The 22,803-nt window shown below is 47.2% G+C and overlaps 2 protein-coding genes and 1 long non-coding RNA gene across 4 annotated transcripts in view; 1 reads left to right on the top strand and 2 right to left on the bottom strand.

Moving 5' to 3' along the window:
• ZNF862 (zinc finger protein 862) overlaps positions 1–14,113 on the bottom strand; it is a 38,061-nt gene extending 23,948 nt beyond the window's left edge. The window contains exons 1-3 of one of the 2 annotated variants that reach the window (XM_043589838.1): positions 13,858–14,113; positions 4,149–4,260; positions 2,078–2,182 (exon numbers count right to left, since the gene is read on the bottom strand). In XM_043589838.1, the coding sequence (XP_043445773.1) occupies positions 2,078–2,182; positions 4,149–4,260; positions 13,858–13,881 (241 nt within the window). In that variant the 5' untranslated portion in view covers positions 13,882–14,113. The remainder of the gene's footprint in view (positions 1–2,077; positions 2,183–4,148; positions 4,261–13,857) is intronic. The other variant, XM_043589840.1, reaches the window with a different exon arrangement.
• A 173-nt stretch (positions 14,114–14,286) lies between these two features.
• Positions 14,287–16,448, top strand: LOC122488499. The gene is made up of 2 exons (XR_006298630.1): positions 14,287–14,634; positions 15,959–16,448. It is a non-coding gene; the product is annotated as an uncharacterized LOC122488499 (long non-coding RNA).
• Positions 16,449–19,972: 3,524 nt separating this feature from the next.
• Positions 19,973–22,803, bottom strand: part of LOC122488360 (SCO-spondin-like) — a 56,504-nt gene continuing 53,673 nt past the window's right edge. Inside the window, exons 102-104 of the mRNA XM_043589655.1 lie at positions 22,437–22,567; positions 20,735–20,885; positions 19,973–20,138 (exon numbers count right to left, since the gene is read on the bottom strand). Of these exons, the coding sequence (XP_043445590.1) occupies positions 20,116–20,138; positions 20,735–20,885; positions 22,437–22,567 (305 nt within the window). The 3' untranslated portion in view covers positions 19,973–20,115. The remainder of the gene's footprint in view (positions 20,139–20,734; positions 20,886–22,436; positions 22,568–22,803) is intronic.

Raw genomic sequence — 22,803 nt, 5'->3', positions numbered from 1 at the left:
CCTTTTTTTTTTTTAATTTAAATTTTGGCTTGGCCAAAAAGACCTCTGCAATTTCATCTTTGCAACCCAAGATACGGGCACAATCTTCAGAAGTTCAAGCTTATTTATGGATAAGAACGCAAACTGATAAAATGTCAGTTAATGAAGATATTAAAGCCAAATCCTGCAACTCCGTCCTCAGCAGGAACCTCCTTCCATGGTACCCTGGCACACAGACGTCTGCACTCCGCTCGCGCATCTTTGGAACCAGGGAACGACCAACCTCCTGGGTAGTTTTTGTCCCCAGAGTTTGCCTTAAACCACGATCCATTTGTAAGTACTTTCCACCCAGGGGTGCTATGTCAGCCCTCCAGAGAAACACAAGCCCTCTCCCACACCACAGCCCTTCCAAGAGGCAAAAACTCTCATCAACTCACACAGATCTTCTTCCTCAAGCTAAACTAGAAGTTTCTTTATTCACGCCTTAGTTGAAACGCAACTTACAGCTTTCGCAGCTCTAACTCCCCTCGAGCCATTTCTTGTGCATAATAAGCACAGATGCCCAGTGGCCAAGGACTCCCTGGTACTTGCTCCAGGCCAACAGTCCAGTCTATACATCCGGAGCTCACCCAGGAGCACAAAGCGGCTAATGAAGAGTAAGCAGGCTCAAAAGAAAGAGCCAAGCATTGGAAAACAAAATAAAACAAATTGGTATCTATGAAGTCTCGGGCTCCCTGTGGTCCATCTGAGACAGATCGTGAGGGAGAGTAGACTCCTGTGATTCGACTCCCGGAACAGCTTGTTCCGCCTCCCTTTTCTCCAGCATTGGGGGCTGGGTAACTCAACCACCTCATACAATGACACGATGTCACCTGGCCTGACTCTAGCCAAGCCAGTCCCTCAACAGGACGGGCTTATCAAAGGAGAAGAGCCAAAATAAATCCTAGAACTTAGCAGACATCTGTCCATTCACTCAGTGATTACTTAATGTGCAACTGCTATGTGCCAGGCATTGTTCTTAGCACTGGGAATACAGGAGTCAGTAAGACAAAGTCATGCCGTCGTGGAACTTAGAATATATAACTGCAAATCAACATACACTCTCAGGCAGAAATAAAGAGAGGGCCACCTGGGTGGCTCAGTCGGTTAAGCATCCGACTTGGGCTCAGATCATGACCTCACGGGTCGTGGGTTCGAGCCCCGCATCAGGCTGTGTGCTGACAGCTCAGAGCCTGGAGCCTGCTTCAGATTCTGTGTCTCCCTCTTCTCTCTCTGCGGACTCCCCTCCCGCTCGTGCCCTGTGTCTCCCTCTCTCAAAAATAAACATTAAAAACATAAAAAACATTATAAACAATAAAAAAACATTAAAAACAATAAAACATTAAAAAACATAAAAAGTAAACATTAAAACATTTAAAAACAATAAACATAAAAAAAAAAAAAAAAAACACCCGCCTGGGTGGCTCGGTCACTTAGGCTAAGGCATCTGACTTTGGCTCAGGTCATGATCTTGCAGTCCATGAGTTGGAGCCTGTGCAGACGGCTCAGAGCCTGGAGCCTGCTTCGGATTCTGCATCTCCCTCTCTCTCTGCCCCTCCCCATTCATGCTCGGTCTCTCTCTGTTTCTCAAAAATGAATAAATGTTTAAAAAAAATTTTTTTTAAACATTAAGAAATGGTTTAGGGGCGCCTGGGTGGCTCAGTCGGTTAAGCGTCCGACTTCACCCGGGTCACGATCTCGCGGTCCGTGAGTTCGAGCCCCGCGTCAGGCTCTGGGCTGATGGCTCAGAGCCTGGAGCCTGCTTCCGATTCTGTGTCTCCCTCTTTCCCTGCCCTTCCACCATTCATGCTCTGTCTCTCTCTGTCTCAAAAATAAATAAACGTTAAAAAAAAAAATTTTTTTTTAAATGGTTAAAAAAAATAAAGAGAATGTTGGAGAATGATGTGTATGTGTCAGATACACTGGGGAAGGACAGCATTCTCATGTGAGCTGGAGGATAGCAGGGAGAGGCCAGGGGTAAGACGGGAGTCCTGGTGCCCAGCTTTCTGCCCCCTCTCTCCAGCTAAGTACCCCTCCTCCCATGCGGGTCCACACTCACCTGGATGGTGGCTCAGGACATTCCTCTGGCCCTGGGCACTGCCCACCCATGGCTCTGGCCCTCGCTCAAACTTGTAGAACAGTTCTGGGTTGGCAATAGTTGGTCCTGAGTCAGGAACAGAGAGAAGCACTTATGAAGTCTTAGATCCCGGTCACAACGTTAAGGAAGGGTCCGTCTGGGACCTCCCCCTCCGCACTGTAAGATAATTGGTCAAGGGCACAGGTAGGAATCTTGATACTTCAGCATGGTGGTTTGGAAACTCAGATATCCATGAGGCTCCTAAAAGAATGGGGGACTAAGTGAATGCAGTGAGGGGCACAGTGTCCCTCTTTGAGGCTAAAAGGATTTGAAAACTACTCCTGGTTCAGAACAGAGACTCACAAACCCAAATGCTGAGAGGGGCCAGGCCAACAATGTAACTGAGGAAAGCAGGCCGGGTGGGGAGGCTGTGGCCACCCGTGTGGGGGTACAGCTGTCGCTCCCCTCGGGGAACGCAGGGTCAGCACTGCCAGGCTGTACTGCTTTTCAAGAGAAACCAGAAATCATAATTCCATGTAAAAACTCTCCATGGTGAAATATTAACAAATTAAATATTGTAAAGGAACCACCTGGCAGGCTCAGTGGGAAGAGCACGCGACTCTTGATCTCAGGGTCATGAGTTTGAGCCCCACGTTGGGTCTAGAGATTACTTACGTAACCTTAAAAAAATTAGGGGCGCCTGGGGGGCTCAGTCGGTTAATCATCCGACTTCGGCCCAGGTCATGATCTCGCGGTCCGGGAGTTCGAGCCCCGCGTCAGGCTCTGTGCTGACAGTTCAGAGCCTGGAGCCTGTTTCGGATTCTGTGTCTCCCTCTTTCTCTGACCCTCCCCCGTTCATGCTCTGTCTCTCTCTGTCTCAAAAATAAATAAATGTTAAAAAAAAAAAAAACAACTCGGGGCGCCTGGGTGGCGCAGTCGGTTAAGCGTCCGACTTCAGCCAGGTCACGATCTCGCGGCCCGTGAGTTCGAGCCCCGCGTCGGGCTCTGGGCTGATGGCTCAGAGCCTGGATCCTGTTTCCGATTCTGTGTCTCCCTCTCTCTCTGCCCCTCCCCTGTTCATGCTCTGTCTCTCTCTGTCCCAAAAATAAATAAATGTTGAAAAAAAAAAATTAAAAAAAAAAAAACTTAAAAAAATAAAAAATATTGTAGAGAAACCAAGCAAAAGTGATGAAAGCAGAATAGAGGCCCGTGAGCCGCGACTCTGCAACTTTTGGTTTAAAAGAACCGGCAGTTTTCAAACTGGGTTTGGCAGGCCTGGGAGAACCCGCTGTAGCCCCTGCGCCCACAGAGAGCTGCCTGTGGCTCCTGCAGCCTTAGACGGGGCGGGGGGGGGGGGGCGAGATGACAAGAAGAGAAAGGCGTGTCACATGGTCGTCCAAGTGAATTGAGAAAATAGCACATACGTTGTACACACGTGTTGAATTACAATCACGTCTGTCCGTGGCACGGAAAGTCTACCCACAGAAGCAGAGAAAGAACATTCAGAAAATAGAAAAGGTGAAATACACCTACATGGGCACAAAGTTTTAAGTGGCTTTAGCTCCTTAAGCCTCTACAACGGCCCTACGAAGGAAACCAAGACTTAAAATGTGAAAGTCGGGTCGAAGGCACGCCAGAGTCACGTGGTGGGGGCTGGGCCTGGGCCCAGATCTCCACAGGCCAGATGATGCTCCTGCTTCCAACACTCACTACCTCCAGTGTCCTGTGGGCACCTGAAACAAAATCCACCTGCAGCTCCACCCACCACAGGCCGGGCTTCCTGCTGGCACCGTGTGATATGGTAAGGCATCAAGGTCCAGCCCTGACATGCTCCAGTTCCCCACTTCTCTTGGCCAACATACGAGATGGAGAGAAAGGGTGGTGCGTGAATCTTGTGCAGTTAAGTTACATAAGGGGCTGCGCAGGCGAATGGTGTCAACAGGCCTGAAAAAAATGGTAGGATTACAGAAAATTCTCCAGTACGGCAGAGTCGGATATGATTTGGAATGCTGACCTAGACCGAGGCGGTGGGGAAGCGAACAGGGGCCCATACCTAGTGGTGCCACCAGCTTGTCGGAACCACAGATCTCCTTCTGTTGCTGACTCAGCAGCATCCATTCCCCCTGAAGCAAGTATACAGTGATGTCATCAAAGGTCACAGGAGCCTGGAGGGAAAAATGACACCTGCTAAGCACCAATTTCCTCCTCTGATGAATCTTCTGCACCTGTGTTCACACCCCCTGAGGGCACCTGTGCTCTGGGAACCTATCAAACTAGAGGAGGGGCATCGTCAATCTACATATAAGACCTAAAGACCCCACCTCTCTCATCTCCTGGGTCCACAGGAAGGGCCACACACCGAAACAACTGTCATGGAGAAGTCTGACTCAGGAACTCCATCATCCTTTCCTGGCACCCTCCTCGCCTGCCACAGTACCCGGTATTCTCAGCCAGTGCCCAGCAACAACCTAGGGCACATTCTTGTGCAAAATCTTGAACATGGTAAGGAAGACGTGTCTAATTTCTGGAAACAGTTGAAAGTCCTTCAGAACTATGTCTGCCGATGAAGTCAGTGATCAAGACAGGCAAAGGTTTACAGTGGAGAACTATATATCCCATGGAGCTTGTAAAATAGCTCTGTTCTATGGGGCGCCTGGGTGGCTCAGTCGATGGGGCGTCCAACTTCGGCTCAGGTCATGATCTTGTGGTCTGTGAGTTCGAGCCCCATGCTGGGCTCTGTGCTGACAGCTCAGAGCCTGGAGCCTGTTTCAGATTCTGTGTCTCCTTCTCTCTCTGACCCTCCCCCGTTCATGCTGTCTCTCTCTGTCTCAAAAATAAATAAACGTTGGGGCGCCTGGGTGGCGCAGTCGGTTAAGCGTCCGACTTCAGCCAGGTCACGATCTCGCGGTCCGTGAGTTTGAGCCCCGCGTCGGGCTCTGGGCTGATGGCTCGGAGCCTGGAGCCTGTTTCCGATTCTGTGTCTCCCTCTCTCTCTCTGCCCCTCCCCCATTCATGCTCTGTCTCTCTCTGTCCCAAAAATAAATAAAAAAAAAAAAAAAAAAAAAAAAAAACGTTGGAAAAAAATAAATAAACGTTAAAAAAAAATTTTTTTTTAAATAGCTCTGTTCTGCCAAAAAGGGGCCCAGGGATCAGAAAATATTTTGAGGGAGCTCTGGTGTAAGACGGTGGATTGAACAAGTACACTGAATTCTGCATCCTCCCTGTGAATTTAAGACACCGTCCCTGGGGCGCCTGCATGGCTCAGTCACTTGAGCTTCCGACTGCGGCTCAGGTCATGATCTCGCGGTTCGTGAGCTCGAGCCCCGCAGCGGGCTCTGTGCGGATGGCTCGGGGGGCCTGGAGCCTGCTTTGGATTCTTTTCTCTCTGCCCCTCCCCCGCTGTGCTCTGTCTCTGTCTCTCTCAAAAATAAATAAATAAATGTAAAAAAAAATTTTTTTTTAAAGACACGCTCCCTGCCAAAACACTCCAAAAGAAAACACCCACAAGGATAGGAAACAGAACAAGGAGGGAGGTGGAGGAGACAGAAGCAATAGGATTTTGGAAACTGAAAAGTAGATGAAAAAGTAGTAACTGAGCAGACCCAAAGAAATCAAATCCTCGCCTAGCAGTGGGCAAACTGAGAAACGACCCAATTTATACCACAAAATCCAAAAAAAGGCTCAGAAACTGCAGTGCCGAGAACCTCCGGCCTGGGAGTGAAGGCAGCAAGGGTAAGACAACAAGAATGGGGGGAAAGCTGTTCGCCAAGAAATCCTGCCCAGATTCCCCTGCAAGGCTCAGTGCTGACAAGCCCCCCCCCCCCCCTCCACGGACTCTGGGCTTCCAGTTAGAATTTTGGTTTCTGACTATTAAGCGTCCGACCATTAAGCTGGACTATCAGACATCTGGAGAAAGGTTCTTGCAGATGGTGGCAGGGAGAGGAGGCAGGTTGGAACTGAGGAAATGAATGTGAGGCATGGAAAAGAAAACTTTTCCAAAACAAAACTATCATCATAGCCCCAGAGAGGGAAGAATCCGCGGCCATGCAACAAACCATTATAAAAGAAATCATCAGAAAAGGAAATAGGCAGAAAACATTGCTCCGTTTATCCTTTTAATTTCATACCCCGAACATTTATCACTTAGTCTGATAAAGAAAATTATTAACAAAATATAAATTCCCCACCACCAAAGCAAAACAACATTTTGGGAAATAGTATCTTTGGGGTAAGTAGAAGGCCTTCCAGAGTGACAACTGTGAAGGGGACACGTTTATTTCCGTTTATGACAAGTTCTACTACATTTGTCTAAAATTGCCTTGTAACTTTATGGTCAGATTTCAAGCAGGTGAAATATCTATTTTAACTCAACAGTCAAAGCTTCTTGAGAAAAATAATATAGATAGTTCTTATCACTCACTGTTGAGCTGTATACTTAAAAAATAATTTGACTGCTTTTCTTATGAGTTAATACGTGTTCACCGCAGAAAATTTAGACAATGAGCAGAAAAAATGTTTTAAGATCACCCACAATCCCCTTACTAAAAAAGAATTACTATTGACACCTGGTATGTAAACTTACAGTCTTTCACCTATGAATATGTATGAATGAACAATTTTAAAAAACAAAAATGGTTTGGAAACACAATGGTCCAAAATCTTTGGGACACAGCAAAAGCAGTTCTAAGAGGGAAGTTTATAGCAATACAGGTCTACCTCAAGAAGCAAGAAAAATCTCAATCTAATCTTATCCTTAAAGGAACTAGAAAAAGAAGAACAAACAGAGCCCAAAGGAAGGAAATAATAAAGACCAGAGTGGAAATAAATGAAATACAAAGAAAAGAAAAGATCAATGAATCTAAGAGCTGGTTCTTTAGAAAGGATAAACAACATTGATAAACCTTTAGCCAGACTCATCAAGAAAAAAAGCAAGAGGACTTAGATAAATAAAATCAGGAATGAAAGAGGAGAAATAACAATGGATACCCCAGAAACACAAAGGATTACAAGAGAATACTATGAAAAGTCATATGTCAACAATTGAACAACCTAGAAGAAATAGATAAATTCCTAGAAACATACAATCATCCAAAACTGAACCTGGAAGAAACAGAAAATTTGAACAGACTGATTGCTAGTAATTAAATTTATTCAGTAATCAAAAAACTCCCAACAAACAAAAGTCCAGGACCAAATGGCTTCACAGGTGAATTCTACCAAACATGTAAAGAAGAATTAAAACCTATTCTTCTCAAAATTCTAAAAGACAGTAAAGGAAAAAAAACTTCCCAATTCTTACTGAGGCCAGCATTAACCAAAACCAGACAAGGACACTACAAAAAAAGAAACTACAGACCAATATACCTGACAAACAAAGATGCAAAAATTCTCAAGAAATAGTAGCAAACAGAATTCAACAATACATTAAAAGCATCCATTCAGCACGATCAAGTGCGATTTATTCCAGTGATGCAAGGATGACTGAGTATTTGCAAATCAATCAATGTGATGCATCACATTAACAAACAGAAGGATAAAAGCCATATCATCTCAATAGATGCATTTGACATTTGACAAAATAAACATCCTTTCATGATAAAAACTAACAAAGTAGGCTTAGAGGGAACGTATACCAACATAATAAAGCCCATATATGAAAAATCCACAGTTAACATCATATTTAATGATGGAAAACTGGAAGCTTTTCCTCTAAGATCAGAAATAAGACGTAGATGTCCACTTCTACCACTTTTATTCAACATAGTACTAGAAGTCCCAGCCACAGCAATCAGACAAGCAAAAAAAATAGAAGGATCCAAATTGGTAAGGAAGAAGTATAGCTATCACTATTTGCAGATGACATGATATTACACATAGAAAACCCTAAAGACTCCACCAAAAAGCTATTAGAACTAATAAATGAATTCTGTAAAGATGCAGAATATAAAATTAATATACAGAAATCTGTTGCATTTCTCTATACTAATAACAAAGTAGCAGAAAGAGAAATTATGAAAACAATTCCACTTACAATTGAACCAAAAAGAATAAAATGCCTAGGAATAAATTTAACCAAAGAGGTGAAAGACCTATACTCTGTAAACTATAAGACAGTGATCAAAGAAATGAAGACCACACACACACACACACACACACACACACACACACACGGAAAGATATACCATGCTCATGGACTGAAAGAATCAATACTGTCAAAATGTCCATATTACCCAAAGCAATCTACAGATTCAATGTAATCCATATCAAAACACTAACACCACTTTTCACAGAACTAGAACAAAGAATCCTAAAATTTGTATGGAACCACAAAAGACCCAAATAGCCAAAGCAATCTTGAGAAAAAAGACCAAAGCTGGAAGTATCACAATCTCAGATTTCACGATATACTACAAATCTATATTAATCTAAACAGTATGGTAGTGGCACAAAAACAGACACATAGATCAACAGAACAGGACAGAAAACCCGGAAATAACCCCCCTTGTATATGGTCAATTAATTTGTGACTAAGGAGGCCAGTATATACAATGGGGGAAAAGACAGACTTTTCAATAAATAGTGCTGGGAAAACTGTATAACTACATGCAAAAGAATGAAACTGGGCTACTCTCTTACACCATACACACACAAAAAAAATCTCAAAGTGGCTTAAAGACCTAAATGTGAGAACTAAAACCATAAAACTCCTAACAGAAAACATAGGCAGTAATCTCTTGGACATCAACCTTAGCAACATATTTATAAGATGTCTCCTCAGGTAAGGGAAATAAAAGTAAAACTAAACTGTTGGGACTGCACCAAAATAAAAGGTTTTTGCACAGTGAAGGAAACCATCAATAAAACAAAAAGGCAACCAGTGAATGGGAGAAGATATTTGTAAATGATGTATAAGAGGTTAAAATCCAAAATACATAATGAACTTACAGAACTCAACATCCTAAAAAAAAAAAAAAAAAAAAAAAAACTAACTAAAAAATGAGCAGACACAGGGGTGCCTGGGTGGCTCAGTCGGTTGTGTCTGACTTTGGCTCAGGTCATAATCTCATGGCTCACAAGTTCGAGCCCTGCATCCAGCTCTGTGCTGACAGCTCAGAGCCGGGAGCCTGCTTCAGATTCTGTCTCCATCTCTCTCTCCCCCTCCCATTCTCGCACACTGTCTCTCTGTCTCTCTCTCAGATATAAATAAACACTAAAAAAAATTTTTTTAAATGAGCAAAGGATTTGGATAGACATTTTTCCAAAGAAGACATACAGATGGTCAACGGACACATGAAATAATGTTCAACATCAGTAATCATCAGGGAAATGCAAATCAAAGAACAATGAGATATCACCTTGCACCCCAGCCAGAATGGCTAGTATCAAAAAGACAAGAAATCACAGGGGTACGTGGCTGGCTCAGTCAGTAGAGCACGCAACTCTTGATCTCGGGGTTGTGAGTTCAAGCCCCACACTGGGTGTAGAGATTACTTAAAATAAAAACAAAAAAAACAAGGTAAGAAATAACAAGTACTGATGAGGATATGCAGAAAAGAGAGCACTCGTGCCGTTGGCGATGTAAATTGGTGCAGCCATTGTGGAAAACAATACGGAGATTCTAAACAGAAATACTATATATCAGCCATATAATCAGCCATATCAATATCAGCCATAAAAAAGAATGAGATCTTGCCATTTGTGACAACATGGGTGGATCTAGAAGGTATTATGCTAAGTGAAATAAGTCAGACAAAAAAGACAAATAGAGTATGACTTACCTAAAGTGGAATTTTAGTGGAATCTAAAAAAGAAAACAAAGTAACAAAAAACTGAAACAGACTCATAAACACAGAGAACAAACTGGTGGTTGCCAGAGGGATGGGGGGATGGCAGTGGGAGAACTAGGTGAAGGGGATTAAGAGACACAAACTTCCAGTCATAAAATAAATAAGACATGGGGCTGAACAGTACGGAACGGAGAATGCCATCAATAATATTTAATAATGCCGTGCAGTGGCAGATGGTAACAACACTTGCAGTGAGCGCTGAGTCACGTGTAGAATTGTCCAATCACTATGTTGCATTCCTGAAACTAATAAAACATAGGATGGCAGTGGTACTTCAGTAAAAAATATTTTTTAATAGAATTGCCCTGCCAAATGTGCATGTTTGAAATAACTATTTGCACTCAAAGTGTCTTCCAATGCAAAATGTGATTATATTTCCAAAATCCTGCTGGAGGATGCACTCCGCTAAAACAAGGCAGTCAGACAGCAAAGGGGTACACATAAGATATGGTCTAAGGGGAGCCAACAGGGGAAGGGGGAAGAGGATGCTTGAGGTTAGACTGAAGGCAGAACCCGGGGTGATTACTGTGCCCCAGGACTAGCGAGCAAGCTGTTCCAAACAGGACAGGTTGAACTTGTAACCAAGGACAAGCAAGGCTCCCTATTCACACCCACCCCTTCCCCTTTCTTCCTGAGGGAACAGGTGGGCTTCTAATGAAAGCCAATGGGCCCATTACTTCAGCATCCACAAGGATGAAGGGAATGACCAGGACTGAATGCTTAGATAATAAAGAAGTATCTTCCCAACAAGAGTGATTGCCCTAACTCTGGTATCTCTCTTTGAGCCAATATTATGGCAAGAACCTTCTGATTCCAATTGATGTCCATGTAAAGAAAACACAAATCTTCAATAAAAGCAATTCTTTACCTATATATAAAGCAAAGAGTATCTCTGGATGTTCTATTTTAGTGGTTCCCTCTGTCTATACGGCAGAGCTCTGACTTAGCCCAGCACCAAGTTCCCTTGATCTGAAACTAACCCACCTTCCTAACTTGAGCTCTGTGTATTGCTGGACCTGGAATCTCTACTGCAGACAGATTAGTGCCATTGCAATCACTTAACACGTCTTGCGTCTTTCCTCCTTCTACACACCCGACCTTTAGATTCCCTGACTCCGCCTACTTCCTTGTACCTACTCATCAGGTTCCTATTCACATTCCGCCTCTTTTGCGAGGGGATTTCCTAACCATGTGGTCCACGCATTTCTCTTTCTCCTGAGCAAGGAAGCCTCTGTATCTCTCATGGAGCTGGAGGTACTCAGGAAACCTATGCTGATTGGCTTATGTTATGACCTCCTTCACCATTACCTACCCCTTCCCCCCCACCACATTATATACAAAGTATTTCACAGGCTCTTAATTATTTCATTCCAAATACATTTATTAGTTGTTTCTCATGGGCTTGGTGCATGGTGATCCTAAGATATGGAAAACACTATCACTATTGTCCAGATTAAAATCTCTTGGGAGCTGAGAGACACCAGTAAGTGTAATAATAGAACTGGGTCTAGAGAAAAGGGAGATAGGAGTGAGCACTTCCATGGACAAGGCAGAAGGGGCAGGAACCAGAAATGCTGAGGCAATAACTATACACACAATAAATACCCCTATGTGGCAGCACTAAAAATACAGTCTCCCAGAGGGCACATGGGGTGTCAGACTGCGAGCTCCAGAGCATTCATAACCTCTAGCAAAAGGGATCCTGTAGCAACGCTACTTTATGAGTCATTCATTCCAAAAATAACTGAGAACTTATTAAATGCCACACGCTGCTCCATTGTCCTAACTGGGGATACAACAGAGAGCAAAGTCAGCACATGTGAGAATAAATAATTGTGAGAATTTATATAGTGATAAAGGCTGGGAAGAAAATAAAACAGGATAATGGGATAGAGTGATGGCGAAAAGTCTTTGACTTCTTTCCTTTATTCTGCCAGTGACATGTAAGATACCCCCCACCCAATCCAATAGGCCAAGATTGCTGTTAGTTAACAAATATCACAAAATAGCACCAAAGGAAGATACTATTAACCGACCAAGCTACTACCTCAAGTGGACACCCAGTCTTCCAGCCTTGAGCCAAAAAAAAAAAAAAAAGATACTCAGAATGGAACTTTAGCAGACATTGCACCCAGCCTAGTTACTGCTACTCGTGTGCAAGACATCTAACACTGCCAGTTTGCAGTCGCTTTATTTCGTCTTTGGATAACCTTCCAATTTCCCAGGTTAGAAAACTGATGCATTTGGAAGGGTGAGCATCTTTTGGAGGCACCCTACAATCAAGATTAGAATCAAGAGTGAAAGTTCCAGTCCCCAAGGGGGGTTTTCATTTAGTGGTTGGGCCTGGACGGGACATCACATTTCTCCCCTACCTCCCCAATTGTTTGCATTTCTCTCTTCTCCCATTAAATGCTAAGAAAGCCTACAACTAAACAGAATAGTTTGAGATCAACCTCAAATTGCTAATTCCAATCTCAAATTGCTACAACTAAACAGAATAGTTTGAGATCAACCTCAAATTGCTAATTTCAATTTCCAACAATCCTTCTTCCACATTACACTTTGCTCCCCAAACTCAGGTTTAGTTGAAACTAATCAGGGGATATTCCCTGAGGGTACGGGCCATTTCCTTGACTACTTTGATATCCCCTACAGTGTTTATCGTGAGGCTGGCACATGGTTCACCTTCAATCTTTCTTTAGTTGGGTTCTGTTGAGCTTTGTCTCACACTGTTTACTTGGGTTGTTTCATCTGTTACATAAATACATCACTGTAGCTTGTGGAGGAGAGGGAGTGTGGAAGAGAGACTTAAGCAAGAACTTCTTTTGTAACTCATTCCTTCCCAGCCTTTCCAGAAGAAGCTACAGGGTGGAAATAACCTCATTATCTTTTCTCTTTTGTCTCTAGGACAGAGCTTTCAGGCTTGTCCTAGTTATTGAAGTCAGTAACTCTCTCCCACGGAGAGCTCTTTGCAGAAAGTGGTCTCTTCATGTTTATCCTGTATTCCACCATCTAGCTCACAGTAGACCACAGACCGCATATGTTTATTAAGTGAATTTCTTTTTTAAAAGGACTCAATACACACTTGAAAACATATGTGGAGGGAATTCCCTCTGTGCCAAAAAGGAAATAAAAATTGGCAGCAGGCTGCCAAGGACATCCAGAAAGATCTTAGTCCCAAGAGGCTGCCAAGGTCTCCAAGTCAGATGCCTACAACCGAGTTGGTCTTCTGACGCTGCCTCTAGCAATCCCGTCAAAGCCACTGAACTCTACCCTCAAGCACTTTCTCCCATCTTTTGTTCCAACTCACAGCCTCCTACCCCAAGCCTGAAGCAAGTTTATGGAATATGCTTCTGGGCAGTGCTCGGATACTCCACGAAGTAGATAAGCCAGTAACTTTTAAGTGGGCAAGAAATATGCCGGATGCCTTCTCTTTTTCCTCTCAGCCCTTTCTTGGGAAGGGGGATCTAGTCAGGGGCAAACCTTCACCCTGCTTCTCCGTAATCCCTACCCCCGGCCTTCCACTACGGTTTTAGCCAGCCTTAAAACATGCTGGGCCTCTTCAAAACTCCCAGCAGAGGTGTGGGGAAACAGGAAGCACTTCTGCATCACTACCCTGAGTCGGTCACCCACCCCAGCATCAACCGGGCGGCCACAGGGCAGAGGGCGGCTTGGCCACCGGGAGAGGGAAGGGGGGCCGAGAGGCTGCGCGGGACTCCCGCTCCTCCCCGCCACACCCGCCCTGAGAAGGCCGCCCAAGTGTGGAGAACGAGGCGGCGGGCGAGCGGGCGAGTCGTTCCCTGCAAGGATGGCTCATCTGCGGGGACTCCGCCCATACCGCCCGCCTCGCCGGAGCCCAGGTCAGGGATCTACACGGGAGGGGAGTGGGCGGCCCCAGGGCCCTTCCAGGCCTACCTTCCCCGACTCCCTGGGCTCCATGGCCCTGCTTGAGGTGGCCCGTGCTGACCCCGCCACTGCCTCCAGGCCGCCCCCTCCCCCCGCGGCCTGGCCTGAGGATGCAGCCGCCGCGACCACCTTGGGGACCGGGGCCCCCGGAGGGCAGGACGCCCCGGCGGGGAGGGCGCGCGGCCGAGAACCGGCTCCCCCACGTCGGGAGGGCGGTAGCGCTCCCGATACCGGGAGAGGCGAGCAGCGCGGACTAGCGCCGTGTCGGGCGAGCCGCTTTACGGCAGCCGCCTGGCCCGAGACGGCGGGGCATCACGGGAAGCGTAGTCCGGCCTAGTTCAGTGGCTCTCAACCCGCTATTGGCTCCCGAAATGCTGGACCCTGATTGGACGCCGAGCAGCTCGCTCCCTGCCCTTCCCGCCGCGCTTGAGGGTTGAAAGGTGACATCCCCACCACCCTCTCCCAGATCTTGCGTTAAAGGCAAACAGATCTCCCTGGGCTGTGAGAATGCCTGTTCTTGGGTCTGTTCCCTCGCATTTTTAGGACCACTGTCAACCTTGAAGGTTTCAGACTTTATTTAATCAAGGAGGGCAATACTTTTTTTTTTTTTAAACATTTATTCAAAAAGCATCATTGGCTGCCTACCATGTTGCCAGGCACCGTGCAAGGTTTGGGAATACACAGCTGAATGAAACAAAACCGTGCCTTCAAGGAGCTTACAGTCTATTGGGGAAACAGATCAGAAACAGATAACTACAAAATAAAGACACAAGTGCAAGGAGAGAGGTAAGCCCAGGACCCTATGAAAGCACACTTTGTCACCGTTTAGAGTACAGTGGTGGGAGAATATGGGGTGCTTAGGTCAAGGATTTCCTGAGGAAGTGGCACCTGGACTAAATTAAAGAGTAGGAGTCAGCCGTGAGGTGCTATGGAAGGAATTGTGTAACCCCCGAATTTGTATGTAACCCCTATGTGACAATATTTTGATGTGGAGCCTTTGGGAGGTAATTAGGTTTAGATGAGATCATGAGGATGGGGCTCTCATGATGATATTAGTGTCCTTACAAGAAGAGACACCAGAGAGCTTGCTGTCTCTCTGCCAGATGAGGAAACAGTGAGAAGACAGCTATCCGTAAGCCAGGAAGAGAGTTCCCACCATCCTCTTGGCCATGATGGCGTCTTGGTCTTGAACTCCCATTCTCCGGAACAGTGAGAAAATAAATGTCTGCCGTTTAAGCCACCGGGCCTATGGCATTTTGTTATGGTAGCCTGAGCTAAAATAGGAGGGGAACAAAGGTGTTGTGAAGAGGGCAGTGGCCATAAGAGATAGCATAAATTAAGCCAGGCAGGTGAGCAGCGTAAGACAGGAAGTTGTGGGAAAAGACATTGGAGAGATACTTGGGGGCTGGACATGGAGGGCATTGTATGCTACCTTAAGGAGTCTGAAATGAGTTTTAAGCGGGTGAATGGTGTGGGCAAATTTGCACTTCAGTTGGATCAGGCATACTGCAGAGTAGAGGATGAATTTAAGGAGGAAAGAAAGAAGTCCAAGCTCTATAAAGATATACTTGCTTTCCTTTCTTCTCTCTGTCTCTCTGTTTTGTTTTGTTTTGTGAGAGAGAGAGAGAGTTCGAAGGCAAGTGTGAGCTGCCGCAGAGGGAGAAGGAGAGAGAGAATCTTGAACAGGCTCCACCCCCAGCTTGGAGCCCAAGGTGGGGCTGAGTCTCATGACCATGAGATCATGACCTGAGCCGAAATCAAGAGTCAGACACTTAACAGATTAAGCCACTCAGGCGCCCCTATTCTCTCATCTTCTTTAAAAGACATTCAGGGCGTCTGGGTGGCTCAGGTTAAGCATCTGACTTTGGCTCAGGCCAAGATCTCACGGTCCGTGAGTTCGAGCCCCACGTCCGACTCTGTGCTGACCCCTCAGAGCCTGGAACCTGCTTCAGATTCTGTGTCTCCCTCGCTCTCTGCCCCTTCCCCGCTCACACTCTGTCTCTTTCTCTCAAAAATAAATAAACATTAAAAAAAAAAGACATGAAACAGAACATCAGCCGCCTCCATCTTGAGCTCATCTATACTTTCTGATTGGTTATGTTCTTCCCAGCTTTTGTCTTAACTCAGGCAAAGCATCCTGTGATGGGGACCAGAACTAGCCCCTCAAGCAGTAACAAGTGCCCCGAGCCAGCAAGACCCCACATGACTGACCTCAAGACAGCGATCGACCTTACCTTTGCTGCCCACCTGCATGTACCCCCCCAACTTTTGCCCACATTTTCCCTGTATAAACCCAGAGGTTCTGGAGATAGTCTTTGAAACACTAGTCCGCTGTCTTCCCAGCATTGGCCACACTGAAATACACTCCTTTCTTGTTTCACCACCGCTCATCTCTCTGTCTTTGGACTTTGTCAGCAGCGAGTGACCTAACCTGGTCTGTTTGGGACCCCTGGGGCCAGATACTTTTGCACCCCGGTGCCCTGGTCACAGACCTAAAATTATTTGAAGTCATTGTAACCATATATTATTTCGTTTGTAATATATATGGGTGTAATATATGTAATAATAATAGGACAAATAATAAAGTGCAGAAATCTTAAGTGTATAACTTGATGTGTTTTTACCTGTGTGTCAGGTAGCCACCGCTCAGATCAGAGACAGAAAATCTCCAGCACTCCAGAAAGCCCCCATGTGGCCCTCCCATTATGTATACATAGAAATAAAATGACAGAAAGTAAGGCAGTGATTATTATAAAAGTGTTGGTAAAATCAACTATAAAAATATTTTCTGTACTTTTACATATGGGTGTTTTAAGTCATAATTTGAAGTTTTGGGTTTTTTAAATTTTTTTTTAATGTTTATTCATTTTTTTGAGAGACACGTAGTGTGAGCAGGGGAGGAGCAGAGAGAGGGGGAGACACAGAATCCGAAGCAGGCTCCAGGCTCAGCTGTCAGCACAGAACCCGAGGTGGGGCTTGAACTCGTGAACCGAGAGATCATGACCTGAGCCAAAGTTGGACGCTTAACCGACCCAGCCACCCAGGCGCCTCTAAGTCATATTTCAAAGTTTTAAATAAAAAATAAAGCAGATATAGTTTATATTTAAAAATGTTTTAATGTTTTATTTTAGAGAGAGAGAGAGACAGAGTGTGAGCGGGGGAGGGGCAGAGAGAGAGGGAGACACAGAATCCAAAGCAGGCCCCAGGCTTTGAGCTGTCAGCACAGAGCCCGATGTGGGACTTGAACTCATAAACCATGAGATCACAACCTGAGCCGAAGTCACATGCCTAACCAACTGAGCCACCCAGGTGCCCCAGTTTATATTTAAAAATTTTATTAGTACATATTGCCATACTGACTGTTAAATATTTTGATTATCACCCCTGAGTAGGTCCCAAGTAACCATTTTCCATTATACGACTCTGCGCTCCTGGCCATGGTTCAATGCAGGGGCCAATAAGAATACCTTTTCTAGGGGGCGCCTGGGTGGCTCCGCCGGTTGAGTGTCCGACTTCGGCTCAGGTCATGATCTCACGGTCTGTGAGTTCGAGCCCCGCGTCAGGCTCTGTGCTGACAGCTCAGAGCCTGGAGCCTGTTTCGGATTCTGTGTCTCCCTCTCTCTCTGCCCCTCCCCTGTTCATGCTCTGTCTCTCTCTGTCTCAAAAATAAATAAACGTTAAAAAAAAATTTTTTTTTAAATACCTTTTCTAGAAATGTGAGGGAGTTCAATCCATATGAGTGGACCTGTAATATTTGACCTCAGCTCAGGCTGCCATAACAACATAGAGAAATTTGCTTCCCCACAGTTCTGGAGACTGGAAGTCCCAGATCAGGGAGCCAGCATGGTTGGCTTCTGTCCCTGGCTTATAGGCAGCACCACCTTGCTATGTGCTTATATGACCTCTTCTCTGTGTGTAGTCAGGAGAGAGAGAATGAACTTTCTGGTGTCTTATAGGGACACTAATCCTATCAGCCTTAACCTTAGTTACCTCTGTATAGGTCCTATTTCCAAATATAGTCACATTGGGGTTTAGGGACTCAACCTAGGAGTTTGGGGGACCACAATTCAGTTCACAGCTTTGTGTGCTTTGAGCTGCCTCCCTCTGGCAGGTGCAGTCCCTGGTAGGAGGAGTCTGTGTTACTGAGGGAAAAAAGAAATAAGACAGAAGACTCCGGGTGGCCTTCTAATCTCCAGCTCCCAGCTCAGTTATAGCTGTACCTCTCTGTATATACCTTGGAGAGCTGTATTTCTGCCCTTGAGTTATCTCTGTCTCCTTATAACAAATTCTTGTTTAGGGGTTTAAAAGTTAGAGGTGAGGGGCACCTGGATGGCTCAGTCGGTTAAGCTTCTGACTCTTGGTTTGGGCTCAGGTCACGATCTCATGGTTCGTGAATTTGAGCCCCATGTCGGGTTCCAAGCTGCTGGTGCAGAGCCTGCTTGGAAGTCTAGCTTCCTCTCTGCCCCTCCCCCGCCTCGTGCTCTCTCTAAATAAATAAAATTTTTAAAAAAATGTTTAAAGTTGGAGGGGAGGTGGTTGAGAAAGCAAGGGTTGGTGATTGAAAACGTTTTCCCATAAAAAGGTACAGAAAGACAGGGCAGTATCTGGAAGGAAGTGTGGGATCCAAATGTAAGACACAAGATCATGTTTCTATTGTTGGTGGAAAGGGAAATGATGGTTAAGCACAGGTGAGGCAAGGCAAGGAGGCAGGACCACAGGACCAAGGGCTCTTTCCAGGGGTAGGGACACTTCTAGATGACACCCCGCGGGAAGAAGGAGAAGACGGAGTCCGTGTAGACTTGTTTGGTAGATTTGCTGAGAGAATCCCCATCTGACATTATCTCAATGAGACAAGGTCATCTCATGAAAATGAAGGGGGTGGGGAAGAAGAGAAGGCATGCATAGTCAGTGCAGAAAAGAGGAAATAGAGTTTATGGGGGAACAATGTGCAGGATGGGCAAATCGAATTAAAGCCCTGTTTGAGGTTTGTGATTACAAATTGAAGGCAAAAACAGACTATCTGCAAAATTCTGTCTGGAGGCAGAGACTTGGGCAGATATTCGAGTTGGAGGATTGCCAGGTATGGAGTATGAATGGCGATAGCAAAGCAAGGTGGGGGGCCTCAGTTGGTTAAACAGCCGGCTCTTAATCTCAGCTCCAGTCACGATCTCATGGTTTGTGGGATCGAGCCCCGCATCGGGCTCTGCACTGACAGCTCCGAGCCTGCTTGGGATCTCTCTCCCCCTCTCTCTGCCCCTCCCCTGCTCGCTCTCTCTCTCTCTCTCAAAATAAATCAATTTAAAAAGATAGTTTAAAAAAGAAAATCAAGGGATTTAATGGTACTTGCATTGGAGTGATTTATAATGACAGGTGGTTCTCAATTCCAGCTAGGTGCACATAGAATTACCCATGAGGCTTCCAAAGAATCTGATTTAAAGGGTTCAGGATGGGGCCCGAGCACTGGTAGGATCTCAAAAGCTCCCCGGGTGCTTCTAATGTGCAGTTGGTGCTGAGGATGACCATGCAGACCATGAATCCTGAGGGGGAGACAGGAGAGAGCTAATGAAAAGTGAGAACCCGGTGGGCTCAATGAATCTGAAATAAATGATAGCGGTGGGGTACCAGAGCAAGTAAACTGGAATGACAGGAAGTCACGATCCACAAGTAAATATTTGGAAGTGTTTGAAAATATCTGAGTGGTGAAGGGAAAGGTCATTGGAGGTGAGGGGGTGAGAACTGAATGGATTATCCACACGGACACCGAGTGTCCGTGACAAGGAGTATGACCCATGAGCCAAACTCTTCTCTGGATGACGGGGAATGGCATCTGGAAGCAGGAGAGGGTGGTGTAGGCGGGCAGCGCCGACTACAACCAGTGACGCACAGGAAGAGGACTCTTTGCAGGAGGAAGAGGCAGAACCGGGCAGCAGAAACCGGGAACCAGAGAACTCCAGACTTTATATTCAACCTGCTGAAGTGCAAACCGAGGACTGCCCCGTTCACCAGCATGGCAGATTAACAGAAGTCTCCTGGAGGCAGTCCTTGTGCAGGTCAAGGCCGGGGCTCAGACCCACCCTGCCTCCCTCTCTTTTCTGGTCCCCAGATGCAGACTCTGCACACAAGCTTGATGCTGATGTCACTTTATTTGGGATATGCTGGTACCAGGGCATGGAGTGGATGGGTGGGCACGGGAGGAGGGGGTCGGTGCCTCTGGGCCCGGTGATCACACGAGGGGTGGTGGCTGGGCGGCCTCATCCAGCGGGACCGTCAGTGCTTTGAGAAATCACCTCCTGGAGGACAGATAAGGGGGAGATGCACTGGCACAGAGGCAGTGGTCAGGCCGGGAAGGGATGCAGCCAGAGGGGGACCAGTGGAGCAAACTGGCAGGAGAGAAGCCCCGCCAGGAAGAAGCCCAGAGAAAGGCGTGCTTTTGCCCTGCGCTCCACCCAGGCGCTGTGAGCGCCCCTGCACCTGTTTCTCACCTGCCACAATGTGGCCTCGGGGACCTGTCAAGAACCAGGCACCTGGCAGGCGCTTCACACATGCGCTCCCACCAAGCCCCCCCACCGCCAAAAGCCTGTGCACAGTCAGCCAGGTCTCAGCAGCTGAGGTCACGGATGCTCAGCAAGGAAGGAAACAGATGAGCTGGGAGGAAGCAGCTGTGACTGACTCCAAACACCCAAGCTTGCGCTGCATTGGAGACGAAGCCAACAAGCAAGCCAAGACGGGAAACGAAGAGGGTCAGAAGGGGTCAAGAAGGATGACTCCCACGAGGGCCTGAGCTTCGGGAAACGGGGCACCTTTCGGAAGGCCGGGCCTCGCCCCTGCAGGTGTCCAGCCTAGGTCCCCGTCCCGCCCAGCCCAGCCCCGCCCCGCCCAGACCCACCCTGGCAGGCGCTGCACTGGCAGCTGCGGATGGCCGGCAGCACCACGGGCTCCGCGTGGCCGTCGGGACAGCGCAGGTGCAGGACCCGCACGGGGTTCTCGGGGTCCAGGCTGTAGCTGCAGCAGTCGCACTGGCTCTGCAGGTAAGGCTCCTGCGGGAGGGCGTGGCTGAGCTGGGGAGGGGCCACGCGAGTTTGCCCGAGCCACCTCCCTTCGCTCTCTTGGCCTTCCCATCCGGGGTACAGCCAGGGCCCAACACTCCTGGCCAAGCAGGGCAGTGGGGTAGGGAAGGGATGTGTCGCCATCAAGCTCCCGTTTCCCCAAGAAGCCCACCTCCTTCACTGTAAGCCCCAGCCATCTGAGCGCGCACCTGCACGGTAAGAATGCTTTTAACTGCTCATCACTGCCTCCTGGCAGCAGGGGAGAGATAAGGCCCTACCCCCAAGGGGCTTGCTTACCATCCCCTTGGGCAGATCTAATACTTTCTGACGCTGCAAGGTGGGAAGCTCTAAACTGCACAATTGTGATCCTAAGTGCAAAGTGAGTTCTCACTCCAGACCCCTCCTGCTATTCGATTATATAGTAACTACGTGTCACCGAATATTTGATCTAACTTCTGTATAATTCCATTGTAATTTTACTTTTGAAATAGGCACTATATTCAACAGCACCGAGTTACAAAAGATACAGTTAAAAAAAAAAGCCCTCTGGGGATGAAGGGTACAGCATAGGGAGTATAGTTAATAACACAATACCACTGAATGGCAACTACACTTATTGTGGAGAGCGCTGTGTAATTTACAGAATTGTGGAATCGCTATGTGTGCGCCTGAAACTAACATTGCATGTCAATTATACTTCAGTAAAAACAAATCTCCATCTGATTTCTATCCCTCTATCACTCACTTTTCCTCTCCAGGGAAGGAAAAAAATCTCTTAACCACTCTCCTATGTTTTAACAAATCCAAATATTGTTTGGGAATGGTCTGGGAATACCAGGAGGTACCAGGAGCACCCAGGGGAGCAGAGAGTGGCCAAGCGTTGAGGACTAGGTAGGAAAGCACCTCTGTCTTCCAGGAATAGATGACCCAGGTGGGTCAAGACAGGAGGGAATGGCCACACCATCAGTGAGCTGAGGCAGGGCCAGGACCCTCCCAGGCTAGAACTGGAGCCACAGCTCTCCAGGCTCAGGATGAGGGGAGTCAGGGTGGGCACAGAGCCCCTGACAAGGTCTGCACATAGAGCAGGGTTGGGCCTTCTGGGTCCAAGGAGAGCACGCACAGGGCAGAGGTCTTCTGGGACGTGCTCATAATATGCCTTGCCAGGAATGTCTGGGACAATGCTGTGTGTAAATGGTCTGTTCTAAAGAACTTGCTCTCGCTATATGATGGGCTGTGATTTCAGAGCCTAACTTAGGTCCTTTGTGCCTTTCTTGCTGATGTCCTGGGAAGCCCGCAGCACAGGGTGGAGGCCTGGAGTAGGCTTGGGGCCCAAGCCCCGCTGAAGGTGACAGGGCCAAGCAGCAGGTACAGGCCACCGCCTTGGTGAAAACTCGCCCCTGGCTCTGAGCTGTGCCCCTTTGAGATCAACCAAGTCCCTCGTGTCCCCTGGGCATTGCCCAGGCCTAGGCTGGCTGCAGCAGTCCCTCAGGGGTGCAGACTGACCTGACTCTCCTGGGCCTGCACAGCAGCCCCCTCGCTCACCTCAGGCATGACGCTGATGCTGGACGGGCAGTGCCCACTGCAGTAGCTCACTTCCACCTGGTCCAGGTAGCAGGCGCCCTTGGTGACGTTGCGCAGCTCCGTGAGATGCCGGCAGGAGGCTGCCTGCCCCTCTGTGGGAAGAAGGTGAGCACAGAGGCGGGAGCAGGGCAGAGAGAAAGGACCTCGATGAGGGGACTCTGTGTAAAGGGGACACTGTGGACCTGAGGGGCACCTGAGGCTGTTGGGGCAGCAGTGGCCAGGCGCCGTGATGCAGCACTGGGCGTTACCACTCTGCTGATTCCCATGGTAGGCAGCACTGGGGACGGCAGGCCCCCTAGGGTGGGCATGGGAGCAGTTTGGGAGAAGG

The sequence above is a fragment of the Prionailurus bengalensis genome, chromosome A2 (genome assembly GCF_016509475.1).
Source record: "Prionailurus bengalensis isolate Pbe53 chromosome A2, Fcat_Pben_1.1_paternal_pri, whole genome shotgun sequence".
Taxonomy (NCBI): domain Eukaryota; kingdom Metazoa; phylum Chordata; class Mammalia; order Carnivora; family Felidae; genus Prionailurus; species Prionailurus bengalensis.
The sequence above is the reverse complement of the archived record's forward strand: the minus strand, read 5'-3'. Positions and strand labels throughout refer to the sequence as shown.